General features: G+C 37.4%; 1 protein-coding gene across 6 annotated transcripts in view; it reads right to left on the minus strand.

Moving 5' to 3' along the window:
* The window catches only part of KCNIP4 (potassium voltage-gated channel interacting protein 4), a 447,064-nt gene that overhangs the window by 319,975 nt on the left and 108,970 nt on the right, over positions 1 to 18,119 (minus strand). The window contains exon 1 of one of the 6 annotated variants that reach the window (XM_062636484.1): positions 16,293 to 16,561. The exons of 4 other annotated variants lie outside the window; for them this stretch is intronic. In XM_062636484.1, the coding sequence (XP_062492468.1) occupies positions 16,293 to 16,380 (88 nt within the window). In that variant the 5' untranslated portion in view covers positions 16,381 to 16,561. Of the gene's footprint in view, positions 1 to 16,292; positions 16,562 to 18,119 lie in introns of those variants that run through there. One more of the 6 variants, XM_062636491.1, reaches the window with a different exon arrangement.

Below are 18,119 nucleotides of genomic sequence, written 5' to 3' on the forward strand. Positions count from 1 at the left end.
AACTCATAGATTCTTCTTTCATAGTTCCCTGACATTTTTCAGGTCAACATGAAGAGCCATCTGTTCTCCTTGGCAGGTAATTCCTATTCTTTCACTTTAAAAGGAATACTTAATACATACAAGCCTTGAGCTTCGGAAGCCTCTTCATATTTTTACTTCAAACTTTTTTATGATGTCCCATTCATTATCTTCATCAGAGTTATAAGTTACAAGAAGTCATAAGGTAAAACCTGTATTAGTCTTGTATTTGCAAGTTGTGGTTGGAATAATTTATGATGCATTTTGTAACATATGTTCAAACTGAAAACTATTTTCAAGGACACTCAGAAGTCTATTTCTCAAAAAAAGTTGCTTGTTTGTGTTTTAATTTTCTTAAAATATAGAAGAAATGGTATTATCTGGTTAGCATACAAATGCTTCCAGACGCTTTCCTGCAAACCTTGCTCTCTCTTTCTCTAGATCTCAAGTGAGACATAAAGAAATGTGACTGGAAAGATTTTATAGAAAAAGACCCACCACACAACCAACATGGACATAAATTGGTAAGTTCATTGTAAGAAAAAAAAAATCATCATAACTATTGTAAGGTTCTTAAAGACACCATAATATACCAAACCAAGTAATTCAACATTCTTGAGGAAATAGTGAGAATGATAGTCAGAGTTCTAAATAAAATAATACAGGAGAATTGTACTTTTTTCCATACTAAAAATGAAGTTACACTTGAACTGAGTACCACCAGCTGTCTCCAGCTACGCTTGTTTCTACACAACAGCATTTCAATGGCTCAGACAGAACACAATTCCTGTGCCAATCCATTCAAAACTACACTACATGACAGCATAAAGCACAGGCTTTACAGCAGCAAGGGTCAAAGCTGGAGTTATTTTTAAACTATACTGTACAACCAGAACCAATATAGTCACATCTAGATGCAATTACGTTCCCTTGCAGAGCTGTTGATTAATACATATATTAATTCAGAAGGCTAAGCATACAAATGGAATAGGTCCAAATTGAATAAGGTAAGAAAAATTTAGGGGGCAAAAAGTATATAAGCGAAACAGAATTCTGAAAAAGCAACAGTAACCTCAAAGAGAAAGGATGTGATAATTCAAATTATTCATATAAAGACACATTGCTAGGATTGTGGGGACAGATGTACAGTTCACCACAGAAATGACCACAACATCTACTAAGTTATTTGAATGCCTCAAGTGGTGCCCTCATTGCCCATAACATCCTCTGTGTACTTCATGGAGTCTGGAGAACACCTTGACAAATTAAGGTGTCTGATTTCTAGAAAATGTAAATTTGGGTTAAAGTGAGTAGCATCAGAACTACTCAAAGTTCTAATTTAGCAGATATTGCAAAATACTGTAAAAGAATTGAGACTTATACTGGATGTTCCCAGGGATCTGTCTCATCCAGGAAGCTCTGTTTAAATACAAGGCAATTAGCAATTTTGTAGTTTATTGTGGACCTCTCATTTGGATTGTTTGTTCATTTGGATTTCAAATTCATTAAAAGAAAATTCCATGTAAAATTTAATACCTTAGTTATAAGATGTTAGCTAAATACTGTAACAATTAATTAAACAACACCACTATTAGGCAGCAATAACCATGAACAAGTCCCACAAACTTCAGCACTTTTTTGTGGATTTACACTACTCTGACTTATTACAGAAAACTGCTTGGAAATATTTTATTCCCAGTTTCAATTTTTTTTTCCTTTAAATCCCACAATCCTACATGATTGTCAAACTTTTCTTGCCAAGACACATATTTATTTTATGTGACAATCATTGTCTTGATATGATGTGATTCTGCATAGGGTTAGCTAGGTTTGCAAGAAAAGTATTTATTTTTTCCTAATAAAATTATTGCATTAATACTGGGGATCTCGCAACACAAGGTTCCTAACAGTCCTCAAGAGAGCAAAACCATTTTTTTCGTGTTGCTGAACTGAGCTACAGACAATTTCTTGACACAGGCAGGAATAACTCTTGTATTTTATCACATTCAGAAGACAACCAGACACCTTCCCTGAGATGCTTTTAAATGTAACAAGGCTTCTTAATTCCTAGGAGCCTGTAGAAACACCAAGCCTATGAAGTCAGAAGTGCACATTGGTTTCTAGAACATAGGGTAGGCAGCATTTACACTCTGAAGATTTCCAACAGGTGATGTAAAAAAACCCTCCTATTTCAGATGGCAACAGGAATGAGACTTTGTATTCTATTTTACTTAATTTAAACCTTCAGAGTTGTTTCCTGTCCTTCCCAGTATACTTTTATATTTTTCTTCTACCTTCACACTTTTCATGTAGATTTCCTTCCATGACAGGACAGCCATTGCCAAAGCACTTTTATCAACCTCTCTGCTTTGAAAGCTGCTAGTAGCTCTAATGCATTCTCTATCTTGCTTTTTATCAACAGAGAAGCAAGTTCCTTTACCCAAAACTCAGAGGAGTAATTGGACTCAATTAAATACTGGCAAAAAGCCCAAGTCTGTTGAAAGCATTCACAAAAAGATCAGTTGTTTACATCAGGCTTTTCAGAAAGGTAAATGAGGATGGCTTGTAAATTAAGGGATAGAAAAAAGCAGGCCAACCAATCTCTGAGAAATTTGACATAACCACCTGCAAGCATCTTCTGCAGGGCTTCTGCTCACCCAGTGCAAATTGCTCAAAAGGCAGAATGGAAGCAGCTACTGTAAGTCTGCTTGACCCAGAGCGATTTCCAAATAGTATTTAGTATCAAAAAGAATTAATAAAGCAAACAAAATTAATTCACATAAGTGAAAGAATGAAGCGCAACTCGCACAGAGACAGGGAAAAGAGCTACACACGATGGGAACAAGGAAGCATGCTGACAACAGCTGATCCCAAAACTAGGCGGCTTCTACAGTTTCAAGTTAGCTCAGCATGGCAGGGCAGCAAGATTTTATCAAAAAATCTGTAAGAACCAAACAAGAACATAAACAACCAACCAAATTGTCTATCTGGGCCTTTTCTGAATTCACAGAGTTAATTTCATAAACTTGAGGGTTAAATAAATTCCAATGACAGAATGATTGTGATTTAAGAGAAAATAAAGACTAGCAGGAGACCGTAAATAAACTTTTCTCAAGGAAAAAGGGCTCACAGTCAAGCTGTCAGAATGAAAATGCTCTTTGCACTGAATACAGAAATACAGAAAACAGAAATGCATGCTTACCATTAAGTCAAAAAACCTGTAAACCAAAACTCAACAGCAATAGAAAAAGAAAGTAATAAAATCAGCAATTTTAGCAACCCTTTACAAGAAAGCGCCATAATCTGACATAGCTAATTCTTCATACACACCATCTTTAATCACTTATATCCAAATTACTTTGTTTAGAAAGATCATTCTGAAAGATTCTAGCAAAAGGGGCACTGCATGATCATCATTTCACCCCAGAGTACTAAACAGTACTTCCTGCGACATGAACCTGAAAGCAAACAAGATACTTAACATAAGTGGTCAGAGTTGGACAAAGTCCATAGGAGCAAGAGGAAATTTAAAAGGAGTCAGGAGAATAAGCTCATGGGTAGCAGCCACCAGCAAAGGAATATGTGAATTTAATATATGACTAATAGCAAACTGGAAAGATACAAAAGTGCTTTATTACAAAGCAAAGTAAACCTTTTACTCAGCAAAGGAACTGCTTGCATTACAGGGGCAAGAGAACAAAAGGGTAAGAAATGTGAGGAGCTTTTCAGGTAACACAGAGCTCTCGAACACACAGAGAGCTGCTGAAGTTAAACCACCCAGAAGTAAAGGGCAGAAGGGTGATGGACTGAGTCCTCATTTCTATTTAAATGTCAAAAACCCTCAACCAAACAAAACAGAAACCAGTGTCTTTAAGACAAGATGGTTTTGGGGGTCAAAGCAGATTAATATCTTTCTATGATACTCAATACCTTAGCAAAGTCATTCAAGTCCATTCTGAAAACAGGCTGCTTTGATATGAAACTTTTCTTGCACGAACACCCACACACACATACACACCCTCCTGGCCCCACCAAATTCATAGTTAAGTTCTGTTTCTTAACTGAGTAGTAATCAGAGGCTGGAGGTCTATTGCAGGGAAATAAGATTTTGAGCCTATAGACAGCACTACACAGGACCTACAGAAATGAAATACATACTTGAGATATTTATTACTTGTTAGCTATGTCAAGAAAATAAAGAGCCAGCTACAAAAAGAAAACAAGTTACACCATTTTCTAGCACTGAGGCACATTTTTCTATAACAAAGAAGCTGAGCCTCTGGGATTACATCACAGGAGGTATCACACAGAAAAGTGATCACCAGCTTTGACAGCTTACATGCCCTGTGTATAAGTAATTGACATCCATTTGGGGGCTTACTGGTTGTTTTTTGGAAATATTTCTCTTACTCTCAAATGTCTAATTAGCAAGCAAAAAGTAAGAGCAACCTGTCATCTTCATTTCACTCAATGGCTTGAAGCAGGGAAAAAATAAAAAAGAAAACAAACCCCAACATGACAAAACCCAAGGCCATAACCATATGTTCCTAAGAATGCCAAGAAATGGAATATATGGCCTTTGTGGGTTTTGTACTGTGTATCTATAGCAATCAAAACAATCAAAAGGACTTCTTGAGTTAGGGCCCATGTACCTCAGCTTTTTCCCCCTATATCATTGTGGCAAAGCACCTTTGCCTTCTGGAATCTGTGTATCTGCAGTATGACAATTACTTCAATATGAAAGACATTTGTGACCAAGTCAAAACCAAAGGAGCATTTACAAGCAGTAGTGCGAGAGATAAGACAGCAGCACTGTAAAATTAAAAAAAAAACAACAACGAAAACCCCTAAAAACAATAAAACCCAAACCCAACAAAAACCCCAAACACCTCCCTCTAAAAAAAAAAAAAAAAACCAAAAACAAAAACAAATAAACCCCAATCACACACGAGTTTACCCTTACTTCTAGAGCTGATTAGCTGAAATCTTAAAGGAAGAGCTGAATTTTTCACACTCTCATTTCCCTTGCAATATATTTTTTAAATTATGATGCAGTATAATGGTATTGTTCAAAATACAATTTAAAAAGAAAAATATAAACACCAGTAAAAATTACCTTCTAGAAACAATGACCTAAATGTAAGTTAAACAGAAAACAAACCCACAAGAAACCCAAGCCCTCACCTTAAGAACACTTTTCCCTCCTCTCCATAGTACATAGTACTGAAACAAATTAAATTATATAAACATCCATCTGGGATTCAAGATGTTTGACTGCATTTTCACAACATACTGAAAGTTAGTAGTCTATTTTAGCAGCTGGTACAGTGCTATGCTTGGAAATTTATCATAGTTTGCCATGTAATTTAAGCACTCAGTTTCCAACAGCTACAGCTCTCAGCCTGGGAAGGCAGCGAGGAGAAAAACAACTGCCACAAATTACACACGATGAATTTTTAGTATCCTCAATATGTTGTTGTTTTTTTTTTTTGTCACTAGGAGACAGTCACTGTGCAACAGACTGCCTGAGAGAAGGTTAACAAACTGGGCAGTAAAAATAAGAGTCTATCTAGAAGGTGACCTTCTGAGAAGAGGTATTCCAGCCTCTGGCTAGGATGAGGAAAGGCTGTAACTGCTACAGAGTTGTATTAAAAGCAGCTTATCATTCACTTCTGAGAGAGAGTTGTCCTGGCAACTTTGCTTTTTATTGAGTCATCTGCTACCACACTTATGCATTTGTATGCCTTTGACATATTTCCTTGATTGGACTTTTCAGGAATCCAGTGCTGGGATGCTAAGTCTTTAATCCTACATCATAAGACAGATACCAACCTACTTAATTTTACCAGAATGACTTCTGCTCCAGGACTGCAAAGGATTAAAAGCACGGGAGGCAGTTTTATGAATGTTTTCTTGGACTTCAGCAGAATTTAGGCACCAGAGTCCCAGTGTACTTACCCATGGGCTGAAATAGCTTGTCCTTGTCTGGGAATTGGTGATGGAACAAAAATATCAAAAGACAGTTTTGCACTCTAGCTACTCAACTGTGCATTGTTTTAGAATAACAGATCTTTATGTCAGTAGCATCTGTGGAAGAATCTCTCCAGGACATTATTGTGTCTCCCAAAGCATCGGACAAAGTGATTCATGTTTTTCTCATGCTTAGAAGAAACATGCAGCAGTTTACAGGAATATGCTCTGTCTTGATAATGTGTTTTAATACCTTGTTATTCCAGTAGAAAGCTTAAATTCATTTAAAAAAATGAATGCCACACACCAGACTGGATGTAAGAACACTTATTTCTTGAGGCAGGTCTCTTGGCACCAATTTCTTTCAGGATGTGTATGACCTCTCGATTTGGATTCAATACTTTAAGGAGACAGCCAATCTTTAAAGTGTTTTCACCCTCCTCTCTCTTAGCTGCAACTCTTGACAAGGTGACAGAAAAACAGAATGAGAAGAAAAAAAAAAAAAAGACAAAGGCAGGAAATGGAGAAGTAGTAACTGGTCAGACATCACAGCTGAGGAAGGTTATGGAGGAGTCCTTTGGGGTCAATGCTGAAGCTCCTAATGTTCAACATAATGCATAAGCAAAATCTGTTCATGACATTCAGTGAAAGGTTAGTGCAAAAACTGCAAAAGTACCACATGGAACTGGGTGACACGGGGATAGTGATGAAAGACACCAGGCAGACGGAACAACATAGCCAACTTGACATGAGACATGTAGGAAAACCAACTTGCTCTCACACCACAGAGGGCCAAACCAAGACAGACTTCAGTGACCAAAAAATGAAAACACATTCTCATAATTCATATTCTAAGAAAATATTAGCTTAGTGGCACTTAAAAAAAAAGGGCAAACAAAACACTTAGAATTATTACAAAAGTATTACAGAATCAAAGAGCAAACATACAGAACTGTTAAAACATGGTGTTTGTACATTTTTAAGTACTACAAGATGTCCTGGGTTCTCTAGGTGAAAAACAACAAGTAGGAAACAGCAAAAAACAAAGCACTCAACTATATGTAAATAGGTGCCTGCACAACCTGAAGAAACCACTGTGAACTTCAAGAAAAATATTTTTAAATCTTAGTATATAGTATCAGTTTTGTCAGTTCAAACATATCCTACTGGAAATGGCCAAAATAAGTGATGCTTAAATGGACAGAGATAATTCAGCTAATACAGAAAATTTAAGCGGAGCACTATTTATCCTCCTAACTGATAGCCTTCATAGCAAATTGACTGTTTATAGTGCCAGGATGAATATTTAGGAGAATTCTATCACTTTTTGAAGGGCAGTTTTCTCCCTGATGAAAATGTACATCTTTTCCTGTATATGACTTCGTTGACAAAAACATTTCAGTAGACTAGTTGTGAAAGAACAGGCCTTATTCCTACACTGTCTCAACAGGATGACATGTCAGTTACTGACACAGTAAAACACTGTGCAGACAACAGGTAAGTAATTTAATAGATCAGTCCAGAACTTCCTGTAACAATGTATACAGCTCAATTAGTTTCTCACAATAGGCTACAGCAGTTATTTAAGGAGCTTCAAGCACTTCGTCTGGTAAATCTTCATGGGGGGCAGGAATGCCCTGCTGTTTCCATTCACATCTGTCACTCAGCATTAAAGCTTCAGAGCACTGTGAATGTGGACACAGGATACATGGCGACACTTGGATTCACCTGTGTGCAGTAAGAGGGAGAGTGCCTGAATTGCAATGAAATTTTCAAAACCAGCAATCTGGGTAACAGATGAACCAAACTAAAGAGGAGAGGTGACTGTCAGCCACCATCAGCATTTCAGTCCCCTCAACCAGAATTTTAGTTACTGCTGTAACTCTGTAAACACAAAACCATGAACAGCCCATTTTTTTTTCTGGCATAAATATCTCTTTGTATTATAGAAAAATCATGAGTTTGGTAAGTTTGCCTTGAGTCTTACAGCTTCAGAGCACTGAAAGTTAAGACATGGCACAATGCTGTTCCCTAACTCTTGGTCTAAACTCTTCACTGGTACGGATTTGCCAATGGCTTTATACCCAGGATAAATCTAGTACACAATAACATGTACCACTGTATCAGATGTATCAGTGTCTGTGAATATATGCACATTTTTATATGCTAGTGTCCCTTGTACTCTTCTTTCCCCTTCATCTTCCCTCCTCACCCTCACTCTCCTGGGCATGTGCAACTATTTTACTTCAGGTAGAGGGGGTTTTTTTCAGTCTTATCTTCTATTTTCCTTTCTCTTTGGCATTGATTTGCATCTAATCTTCTTTGGTTGGTTTCATTTTTTCAAAGTTATTTCGTTGATTGAAGAAATTAAAAATCTTCTTATCCTCACTAAAAAGCCCTGCTGCCTTTTCAGGGATCCAGAGGAGCTGTGCACACAGGCTACTCAGAAAAGTTTAACATTAATTAGTCAGTATGGTGGAACAGTCAAAATTAATTCAGTTTCTGTTGAGACCCTCTCATTCAGAATTAAAATAGACTTTGTTTGGTTTAAATTCCTTGAGAAATGAATTATGCTAAATTGAAATAAGGTCACTTTAGCTCTTATTCTTCTGAAATGTAGCAGTTTTACTTAATTTGAATTAAATCTGCACATGAAGACAATTCCTTAGATTTCTCTTATGTTCCAATTAATTTCCTGGACTGGCAATGGAAGAAGTTTACAAAAGTTCGGCTTCAGTACAGCAGTTCAAGAGCACCTTATCACTGGTGTTTAATATTTGTTTGTCTGGAAACAAACATGTTATTTTGGGGTAACTCACTAAATGTATATAATCATTAGATTCATATTTACAGTAATTAATTTCAGATGCATTTTCTACAGAAAGTCCTACAGATTTTATAGTCATGTATTCCAGAGACATCACTGCTAGTAAAGTACTGACTATACCTGACATAGGTGTCTGAATATAAGCACATTTAAAACTTGCAACTGAAAGTGAAGAAAGGTTATTTAAAGGGGTGAAATGGGGGGGCGGGGGTGTGTGTTAAAAATGAGTGCATTTATACATTTTGAATATGAATAATTACAAATGTAAAAAACATAACTTTTCCATAATCCAGGATAATCTAAATAATTAACATAGCAGCTACTATATGTACTCTATTAAAAACTAATTTGAATTTTTTGCTCAAAGCTGGATGTATCTAAGTGCATGTACCAGTACCACAATTGACCAGCAACTGCTCTCTCAAGTGCTGCAAAACCAGAGCCTGAGGCTCCATATCCGAGGAGAAAATCTGCCCTGGGATTTTTAAGAAATTCTCCAGCTAATGAAATGAAAGGTAGGCATTGCTCTGAAGAATCTACAGACAAACTTTTGAGGAGTAAAAAGTCCTGTTTTCAGAGTTGACTAAGGAATATATCATCCACCGACCTTTACAAACGTTGCCATAAATCACGTACGTATGATCAACTAACACATTTTTCCTGAAATTAACTGGAGTTTACCATGGCCATACACAGACAGGCCTGCACGTCACAAATGTTAAGGGCTGTTTGATTTTAATCACATGCTTCATAAGAGGGATTTAATAACAAATTTGCCAATCAAAAGCAGACTATCAGAGATGCAAATTATAGTACCTCATTTCAGATTTATTCAAATACCTAAATTAATAAAGTATGGGTACTGATGAAAACAGACTTCTGTGAGTGCGCTTATATTAAAAAAGCACATGGCACGATTCTAATAATTAGGCTGTAAAATGCTGTCTTAAAAAGAAAAAAAAAAATGTCAGTTGGCTTTTTTTTTTTTCTTTAGAACTCCATGCGAACTACCCATTTTAAACATCTCATGGTTGGAGAAAGGGGTTCAGGAGAGATGATTTAGTTGAAAACACATTTTAGGAAGAGGCAGAAGTTAATATTCCACCAACCCCCGAAGCTGTGATGATATCCTAACTCCAGAAAAGTTTTATTTCAACATAAAAAACCTAATGATTGCATTGGTTCAGACTGAGGAACCATCTAGCACAATATCCTGTCTTCAGCAGCAGCTATTAGTGTATGCACAGAGAAGGATAAGCGTATTGAATACTCTCTCCTAACGCTTTCCCAGACACGGATTGTTTTCATCTCAGGGATTTCTCACATATGCTACAGCTAATCTAGTTAGTGACTCCCAAAAGATTTGTCTTCCAAGTGCTTGCCCGGCTTGTATGTCTGAACTCATGCAGGACTTCTTGCATTTACACTTTAGTAAGGTGTTTCATAGGTTTCAATCCTGACTGGCAGTGGTAAACTCATCACCTATCCATTTAGGCATAAAGCTTATTTTTCCCAGCATACACCACTTTACATATTAATCTATATTCAATTTTATCTGCCATTTTACTGTCTTTGAGAATCATTGCACAAAATCTAGCTATGACAGAAGGTTCCCATAAAACAAACTCACTCAACCAAAACCCAGTCTTTGTACTCTAAGGCAGTATTTATTACAGTTTGCATCCAAATTTCTAGTCTTAGTATACTCTATTCCTTACTGCTTCTATACGTCAAGTTACTCTATACAATGGCTGAAGGAAAAGTATGCATACAGGTAAGAACTGCATTATATCACACAAGGCTAAGATGTCTTAACACTACCATTTCCTAACATTTTGTGTGCATAAATTGGTAACTTTCTAAGAGTTCCTTTAAGAATACTTTTAAACATAATGTCAAGAGCTGTGCCCTACATACAACTGAAATTCGAATATTTTCTTTACAAATTATGTCAGCAGTTTAGACTCTAATGAATGGACAGAATGTAGGGCTTCCAAAGACAGATCATTAAGGATGGCTAGGGGATGCTTCTCAATGTGTCATTTTTAAGAGAAGCTGAACTGTATCTTTCATTATAAGATTCAGATTTGGAATGAGAGAATAAAAACTCAATCTTTTTTAAAAAAATGCTATGCAGCATGGTAGTTTTGTCAGTCTTTTTTCCATTAACATAGCACAAGAAACCTTAAAACTTTAATGATGACTCTTTTGGAAGGATCTGGAAAAAAAGATTTTTTAAACTAGGTTATATGATAGAGTTAATATGTCAAAAATATGGGACATTTCAGTGACATATTTAAATATTCAGGAGAGTATCTTTAAAGATTAGCATACTGCCTTTATATCTCCTACTTCAGGATACCCTTCTACCCACTGCTTAAGTCTTCTGAATGCATATCTACCATATGCAGGATTATAAAAGTTGAAGCTGAAACACTTCTGCACAACAGTGAGTTTTGCAGATATTGCTTAAGGGAAAAGAGATGTATGCAAATTAGCAGTGGTTCATCATCATACATTTTCTAATTAATTACATTAGTTAAAATAAGTGATCTAAAAAAATCACTGGCAGTTCACAGTAGGTCTGTGGCTGCAGCATAAGAGGTATATAGCTAGGACTGGGGTTTGGATGAACAAAAGAAATATTTATAATCTGTTCCAGCTTGAAGCAGAACATAGCATAAACACACTAAATTATGGAATTCTCACCGTTTCCCAGAATTTCTGTTAAACTAACTGCTGCTAAATTCAATACATCTAGTCTTTGCCTCAGAGTATTGTCTCTCTGTATCCACCACACCCTTCAACAAAATGATTTCTCTCTGAGGTAGACTAATACCAAGACTGCACCAGAAAAAGTTGTCAATGCTAATCAGGAAATCAAGAAAGCATAAAATACAATGCAGAACTTCATTTGAAATCTTGATTGGTTTCTTTAACATTAATGAGGCTTCTTTTCCTAAACCAGACGTGGCAAACATTTTACCCTTGCACATTAGAACTTGTGCAAGAGAACACTGCATCTCTGTAGATGAAAAATATACGAAACCCTACAGGTTCAAACTACCTCACAGGAAACAGTCAAATGATGCAGACCTTAAAACTGGAATTCTTTTCCATTAAAAAAACAAACCAAACAAAAACAAACCAAAACAAAAAAAAAAAACAACAAAAAACCACCGACAACCAAACGAAACCAAAAATCAAGAACCAAAAAACTAAGCGGGGTCATGAACAATACTGATTTAGTATCAAAAGTAGTATTTCAGAAACACAGAACAAAAAAGATAGTGTTTGGAAACATACAAACCTCTTGTTTTCCCACATTTTGACATTTTAGCTTTTTCATGACATGTTCAAGCTACAAGCTCCTTTTAAAATAATTTTGTTTTAGATAATACTTGCATAAAAAGGGGACCATCCTGTTCATCTGCTCTCTGTCTCATTATTTGGGATTATTTTGATATTTTAGATTATTTCTTTTAACTTATTCTACTTCTTATTTTATTTTACATGTATTTTCAGTAGCAGTTATTGGAACATTACTAACCTGCGTTCAAAAATGGTAATTAATCTTGAAATTAGCAAGTAGCGACCTTGGAAAGTATTCATAATAAAATCCTGTCTCAGACAGAGTTAAACTTCAGGCACTGGTTGGCAGGTGAGCTACAACAGTCACAGGAGTACTGTTGTGAGTGCCTGAGTGCCCCTGCTAGTGACCCCCATGCCTTCAGGTCTATGCTTAGGTGGCATCTTCCTCTTGGCAGTGGGCTAGAAAACTATTTCTGTGCAGAAACAGGCACAATTTAAGACTAAAAATTGCCTTCTGATAACCTGTTTTCCCAAAGTGCCACCAAAAAGTATATTCCACATTCACAAATAGATCTTTTTTCAACTAAGAACACTCTCAGACCTGTAATGACTCCTACTTTACACCAATGTCATTAATCTCTACACCAAACAAAAACAAACAACAGTCCATAGCTTAATCTACCTAAACCTAGAAGAGTAAGGTTACTTCAGTTTGTTAGAGAGAGAATGCAGTTCCACAGGCAGATTTGTTCTTTTCCTTCTTTTTAAATGTATATGCTAACTCTGGATTTGAATCTGTCCTGGAAACCTAGCCTCCTTTATGACATTTAATATGAACATGTCTGCAAATGATATACTTGTGAAAATTTACCACTGAAGTCAATGGCAGTTTTGTTTCTATCATCTCTTTAATCCCCATACTTTATCAGTTGTGACAGATATGAAAAATTTCCCAGCCATTGCTCCAAAATTGTCTTGCATGTTCCAAAATATTTTTCTATTTCTTGATCTTGTTATTATATAAAAATCTTGTATATTATACAAATTCACACTGCATCCAAAAAAATGGAAATGTTCAGAATAGCAGCACTAACTTCCTTATGACAATGTTTCAAAGACTTCCAACACACCTCCAGAGGCAGCAGGCAATAAAGTAGGAATTGGTATGACATTTGAAAAACACTGTCTTCAGCATTTGATGGAGTCTGTTTCACTTGTGGAAACACATCAACCTGATAGATAGCAGAAACTGTGGAAAATGAAAAACTCCTTTACCACATTTTACTACATTTTGCTGTCAAACATAGCAACTTGCTGTAAAACAAAGGAAGAGATTTAGATGTATTCAGGCAGAGACTGCCACTTAAAATCCATTGTAAAGGTTTATGCAGTATTTACCTTCAAGCAAGGGGAGAGTTTCATTAATATTACCTACAGCTGAGTTGAACAACTGAACAGAAGTCCAGGTTTATGTACTAGCACAGAGACCTATACGAGATAATTATTTGAAATTTTGAGATTCACCACAGAACAGGTCTGTAGTGCTGCAAATGGTTAGGAAACACAAGCAGTAAAACCAGCAGTTATCAATGACTTCTTAGGTGGGGCTACAGAAAGTAAAGCCCCTCTTGTTTTCTAATCATTGTAATCACCCCAACCACAGCAGAGCTTGTACCAGTCTATATTGATGTAGATTAAGTATATACTCAACTTGCCTACCCATACAGAAAGGAGAAATGGATTGGATTCAGTGCCTGTGCTTTCAACAATGCATAGTTCCAAATTATTAAGTATAATTTAAACATTAAAGAACACCTAAAAAAAAAAAACAAAAAAACCCAACAAACCAACCAACCAAAAACAAAACCAAAAAACAACCAGGAGCCAAATTGTGTCAACAGGGAAGTTAAACTGTGTTCACCACTGTGGTCCTTAGTAAACATTTACATTTTGAAAATAGTTGGTCACTTGAGTGAGCAGATTGCCGGCTTGTAAAAAGCTAAATAGGTATACTTTTTATAGTTTGATAGCTATCCTACATTTTTTGAATGCTCCAGATATAAACAGTAATATCTTTAATATACCAATTAAAGTAAAACATTCTAACACTTTCAACTAGGCTTTATCATTCATCTTCATTAATTATCAACTGATTACTAACATAATAAATTATGCATTGGGTTTTGAAGCGGGAACAGTAACTGGTATTGCAACAGTTGAGGTTAGCCTTTCAAATAGGATCACAGTTTATCTCTCTTATTTGCTACATCGACACAATGAAGTCTATTAACCTAGTAACAGTCCTAAGATACTGTTGCCTGTAGTAAAAACGATCTGAAAGTTTCCTAGGAAGTGTCTCAGTTCTTCACAGTTCCTAAGCATGAGTGTGGGGTTGTTTGCTTATCTCCTTCAGGGAAACATGCTTCACAGAATCAATCACAGAATGGTTTGGGTTAGAAGGGGTCCTTACAAACCATCTAGTCCAACCCCAAGGTTGCAAGGGGTTTCCACCATCCCTGTACTCCACACCCTTGGAGTTTCACAGAATTTGTAAAAATAGGGATTTTAAATCCCAAATTTATCAGCCTTCACTGCACCCCCTGAGCCTCCTCGTGACCCTTCATTTCATACCACTCCATTTGGTTTTTCAAGTAACTTATCATTAAAAATGTGCTTTTCAATTATAAACGAAAAAGATCTTCTTTTAGTAGTAACATAAGAACCAGCATCCACAACAATTCCTAAAAATGGTTTGAACTATGAGCTTAGAAAGCTTGCAGTACAAACATCAGTCTGAAAATAACAACGTGCATCATTTGCCAGTTAGGGAAGGAAAAGCTTGAATGACTTTGTAAAAAGGGAGTACTGGTGTTCATTTCTAACACAGCTTTCTTCTTGTATTGTATGTTATTTAATTTCCATAGCAACTCACAGGAGTAAGAAGCCAGAATTTTCAGAGAAATCTGAACTGATGCACAAAAGAAACCAGAATAGACTGGGAACAGAACAGGGAAATTCTGTGTTACCGGACACTCAAACTTATTAAAAAGCTGCATCAGATTTCCACAAGTTAAAAGCATCCTATGAAGTACTCATTGCGAACCTTGACATCATTATCTTGCACTGTAACCCAAAATTTGATAAATTGCACACATCAATACTTCAAATTATTACTGAAGAGTCAACTTTACTCTCAAATACTTCCACCAGTGCCTAAGCTAGGGGTGGGGGAGAGAGAGGGCATGACACAACACGACAAAACAGTAACAAAAGAAAACATCAGCAGAAACTTTCAGAATACTTGTAGTAAAATGAATTCTCAATAACCATGTCAGTATAACTGGTTATTATCTGCTGGTGCTGCACTTGCACCTCTGCTTGACGATTTATCTGAGGGAAAAAAAGAAATATGAAGTTGAGATGGAAGCACAATTATATTTTATAAGTATAGAATGACATCATGTAAGCTATCACATTTGTCAGCTGTTGGAAAGAGACAGAAAATGCTGAATTGTGAGAAAAGTGTATTTTCCAAAGTGCTAGGAGGAAAACTACACCGTTCAGTCTAGCTTAGAAACCTTATCTGGTACTGTACAATTTGTCCAAGGTTACAGAAAAAAAATACTTAAATTTGACAGCCAAATACGTTTCAAATTCTTTAAGGGCAAAAAGCACAAGTGTTATTTAAACTTTGCAGCAAGACGCTGTAACATTATATTGACAATTTGCAGGTGATTTACAACCTAAGATAAACAAAAACAAGCCTCTAAGAAGAAGAATGTAGTCTGCTTGTCAAAGTGAATCAGTTCAAGAAACAGTGGAAATTAAAAAGACCAGTCTTTTAGAAGCATCGTGTGCATAGTCAGCATTACCTCCAGCGGACACAGGTACACAGGTGAAAGCACATAAACTCACGCTCCCTTTTGGATTCAGGTATGTAAAGGCTTAGAGAACATTACACTCTCTGAATACTGAAACAAGGTAATGCTACATATTCTGCTGTTATTAGGCTCAGCCACAAAACGGTTCACAGATTTCTGTTGTATCATAATTTACAAGCTTAAAGGAATCATAACACAAACCAGTGCCATCATTAGGTTAACCTTAGGTAGTTTTCCTGTTATCACGCTGCAGAGCTCGACTACAAAGAAAAACAATTCATTACCTGTGTGAAGAGAACCTGTGATTAGCCTGAGAAGGTACTCGGCAAATTTCAGTATTTCGCGCTTACACCGCTTCCTACAGCCACTCATCTTAGGCAGCACGGTATTCCTCTGGGAAGGGCCTGGGGACTGCCAGCAGATCGGACAGTGTCTGCCAGCAAACTTCTGGGGCAGCTGACCTCCTCACAACTCCTCGCCGACAAGCAAACTCCCTCGATTTACCTCTGCTGCCTGCAGCAGAGATCCCGCGGCGGCGGGCGCTGCCACAACGCGGCGCAGCACCCGCTCCCCGGTCCCGCGCCAGGCGCTGCCCGCGGCCGGCTCCGCGGCCGCGCAGCCCGACGACCGGGAGGGGGAGGCGGGGCTAGGCCGGCTGCCCTCCCTGCGCAGGCACACACCCGGATGCGCGGTATGTCCGCCGTGAATCAGCAGCGGGAGCCAGCCTGGGCTCAGCCCCCCACGGCTTCCGAGTTGCGAGGGGAGGGAAAAACCCACCAGAACCCCATCAACAGCAAACCCCCAAGTCGTCAGGAAGTATCGCTGTGCCAACTGCAGCATCCCCGTGCCAGGTACTGCCTCCAGCTGCTCAGGGTCAGAGTAGGGGAGTGCCCTGCCTCCGTCTCCTCCAGGAATGAAATCTAGTGATTCCCCACCTACTTCACTTTGCATGTCGGTCAAGGGACCCGTGGCTTGCCGAAGGTCATGGAAACCCCAAGCCACTGCACAACTTTACAGAAGCAGTAAAGTCACCCCAAGTGGTGTCTCTGTGCACGGAGCAACCCTGTTCTCAAGCCCACTGACCTGGGGCGGGTGGGAAGGTGGCTCTGGCACAGTCAACATCTTGTGCTTAGGATCTCTCCAAGAAAGTCTCTTTAGGAAGCTATATGCATTCACCACTATTCCTTTATAAAGTAATTATTTTCCATCTTGCGTGAGAAGTGTTTCTAAGAAAAAACGATCTGCTGAAGGCTTTATCCATGACCAAAGAACCCAAACAATATGCTTTAATTTCCCTTGGAGTACATCCCTGTACTGCATAAACACAGAGAACAATTCCATTGCATTAGATAGCAATGCAGTATGTAATGCCTAATACAGTTAAAAGAAGACAAAAGATCCATTAAGGTAAAGCTTAACAGAAGAAAATCACTGTCTGATCTCATTGACCATAAAACATTTTGGTGAATGCCTTTAAAAAATTACAATAAACACAAATCCACATCCTCAAACTATTCTTTAGATTACACACTGAGTAGAGATAAATACATTACAGACACAATACATCAAAGCATTACCAAAGTTGCACTTAGATGACATAGTTTCTGTGCCTGTTATCTAAATCACAAGCTTGCTGTCTTATGCTTTCAGTGAGGCTACATATTTAATGGAAAGAACCAACATTAAATAGCTCCCAGAAGCCCCTGTTTAGCCCAGTGAAAGGTTTAGCATGGGGAGGAACTGGGCAAATTTCAAGATTTCATGTTTACACCACTTGCTACAGCCACTCACTTTAAGCAGTAATTATTTTCTGTGTTTTTTCAGGAAATCTGCCCAGATTGACAAAAAAAAAACCAACAAAACAAAACCAACCAGAAAAAAAAACAAAACAAAACAAAACACATCAAATTCTGAGTCATTATTGATTGCATTGTGCCTTACACATTTCTAAACCCTACTGGTATCTGAAAAGGAAATTCCTCACGTAGCTGGTATTGGCAGAGAGACTGAAAACAGAAGCTTGTATCTCTTTAGAAGAGGACTGAGATGGCCAATGCAAATGGTCCTCAGCTACTTCTTAACCCTTTGACATCTTTAATTGCTTCATACAA

Source organism: Pezoporus occidentalis, unplaced genomic scaffold (genome assembly GCF_034315485.1).
Source record: "Pezoporus occidentalis ecotype Australia unplaced genomic scaffold, CSIRO_AGI_Poc_V1 ctg48, whole genome shotgun sequence".
In the NCBI taxonomy this organism is placed as follows: domain Eukaryota; kingdom Metazoa; phylum Chordata; class Aves; order Psittaciformes; family Psittacidae; genus Pezoporus; species Pezoporus occidentalis.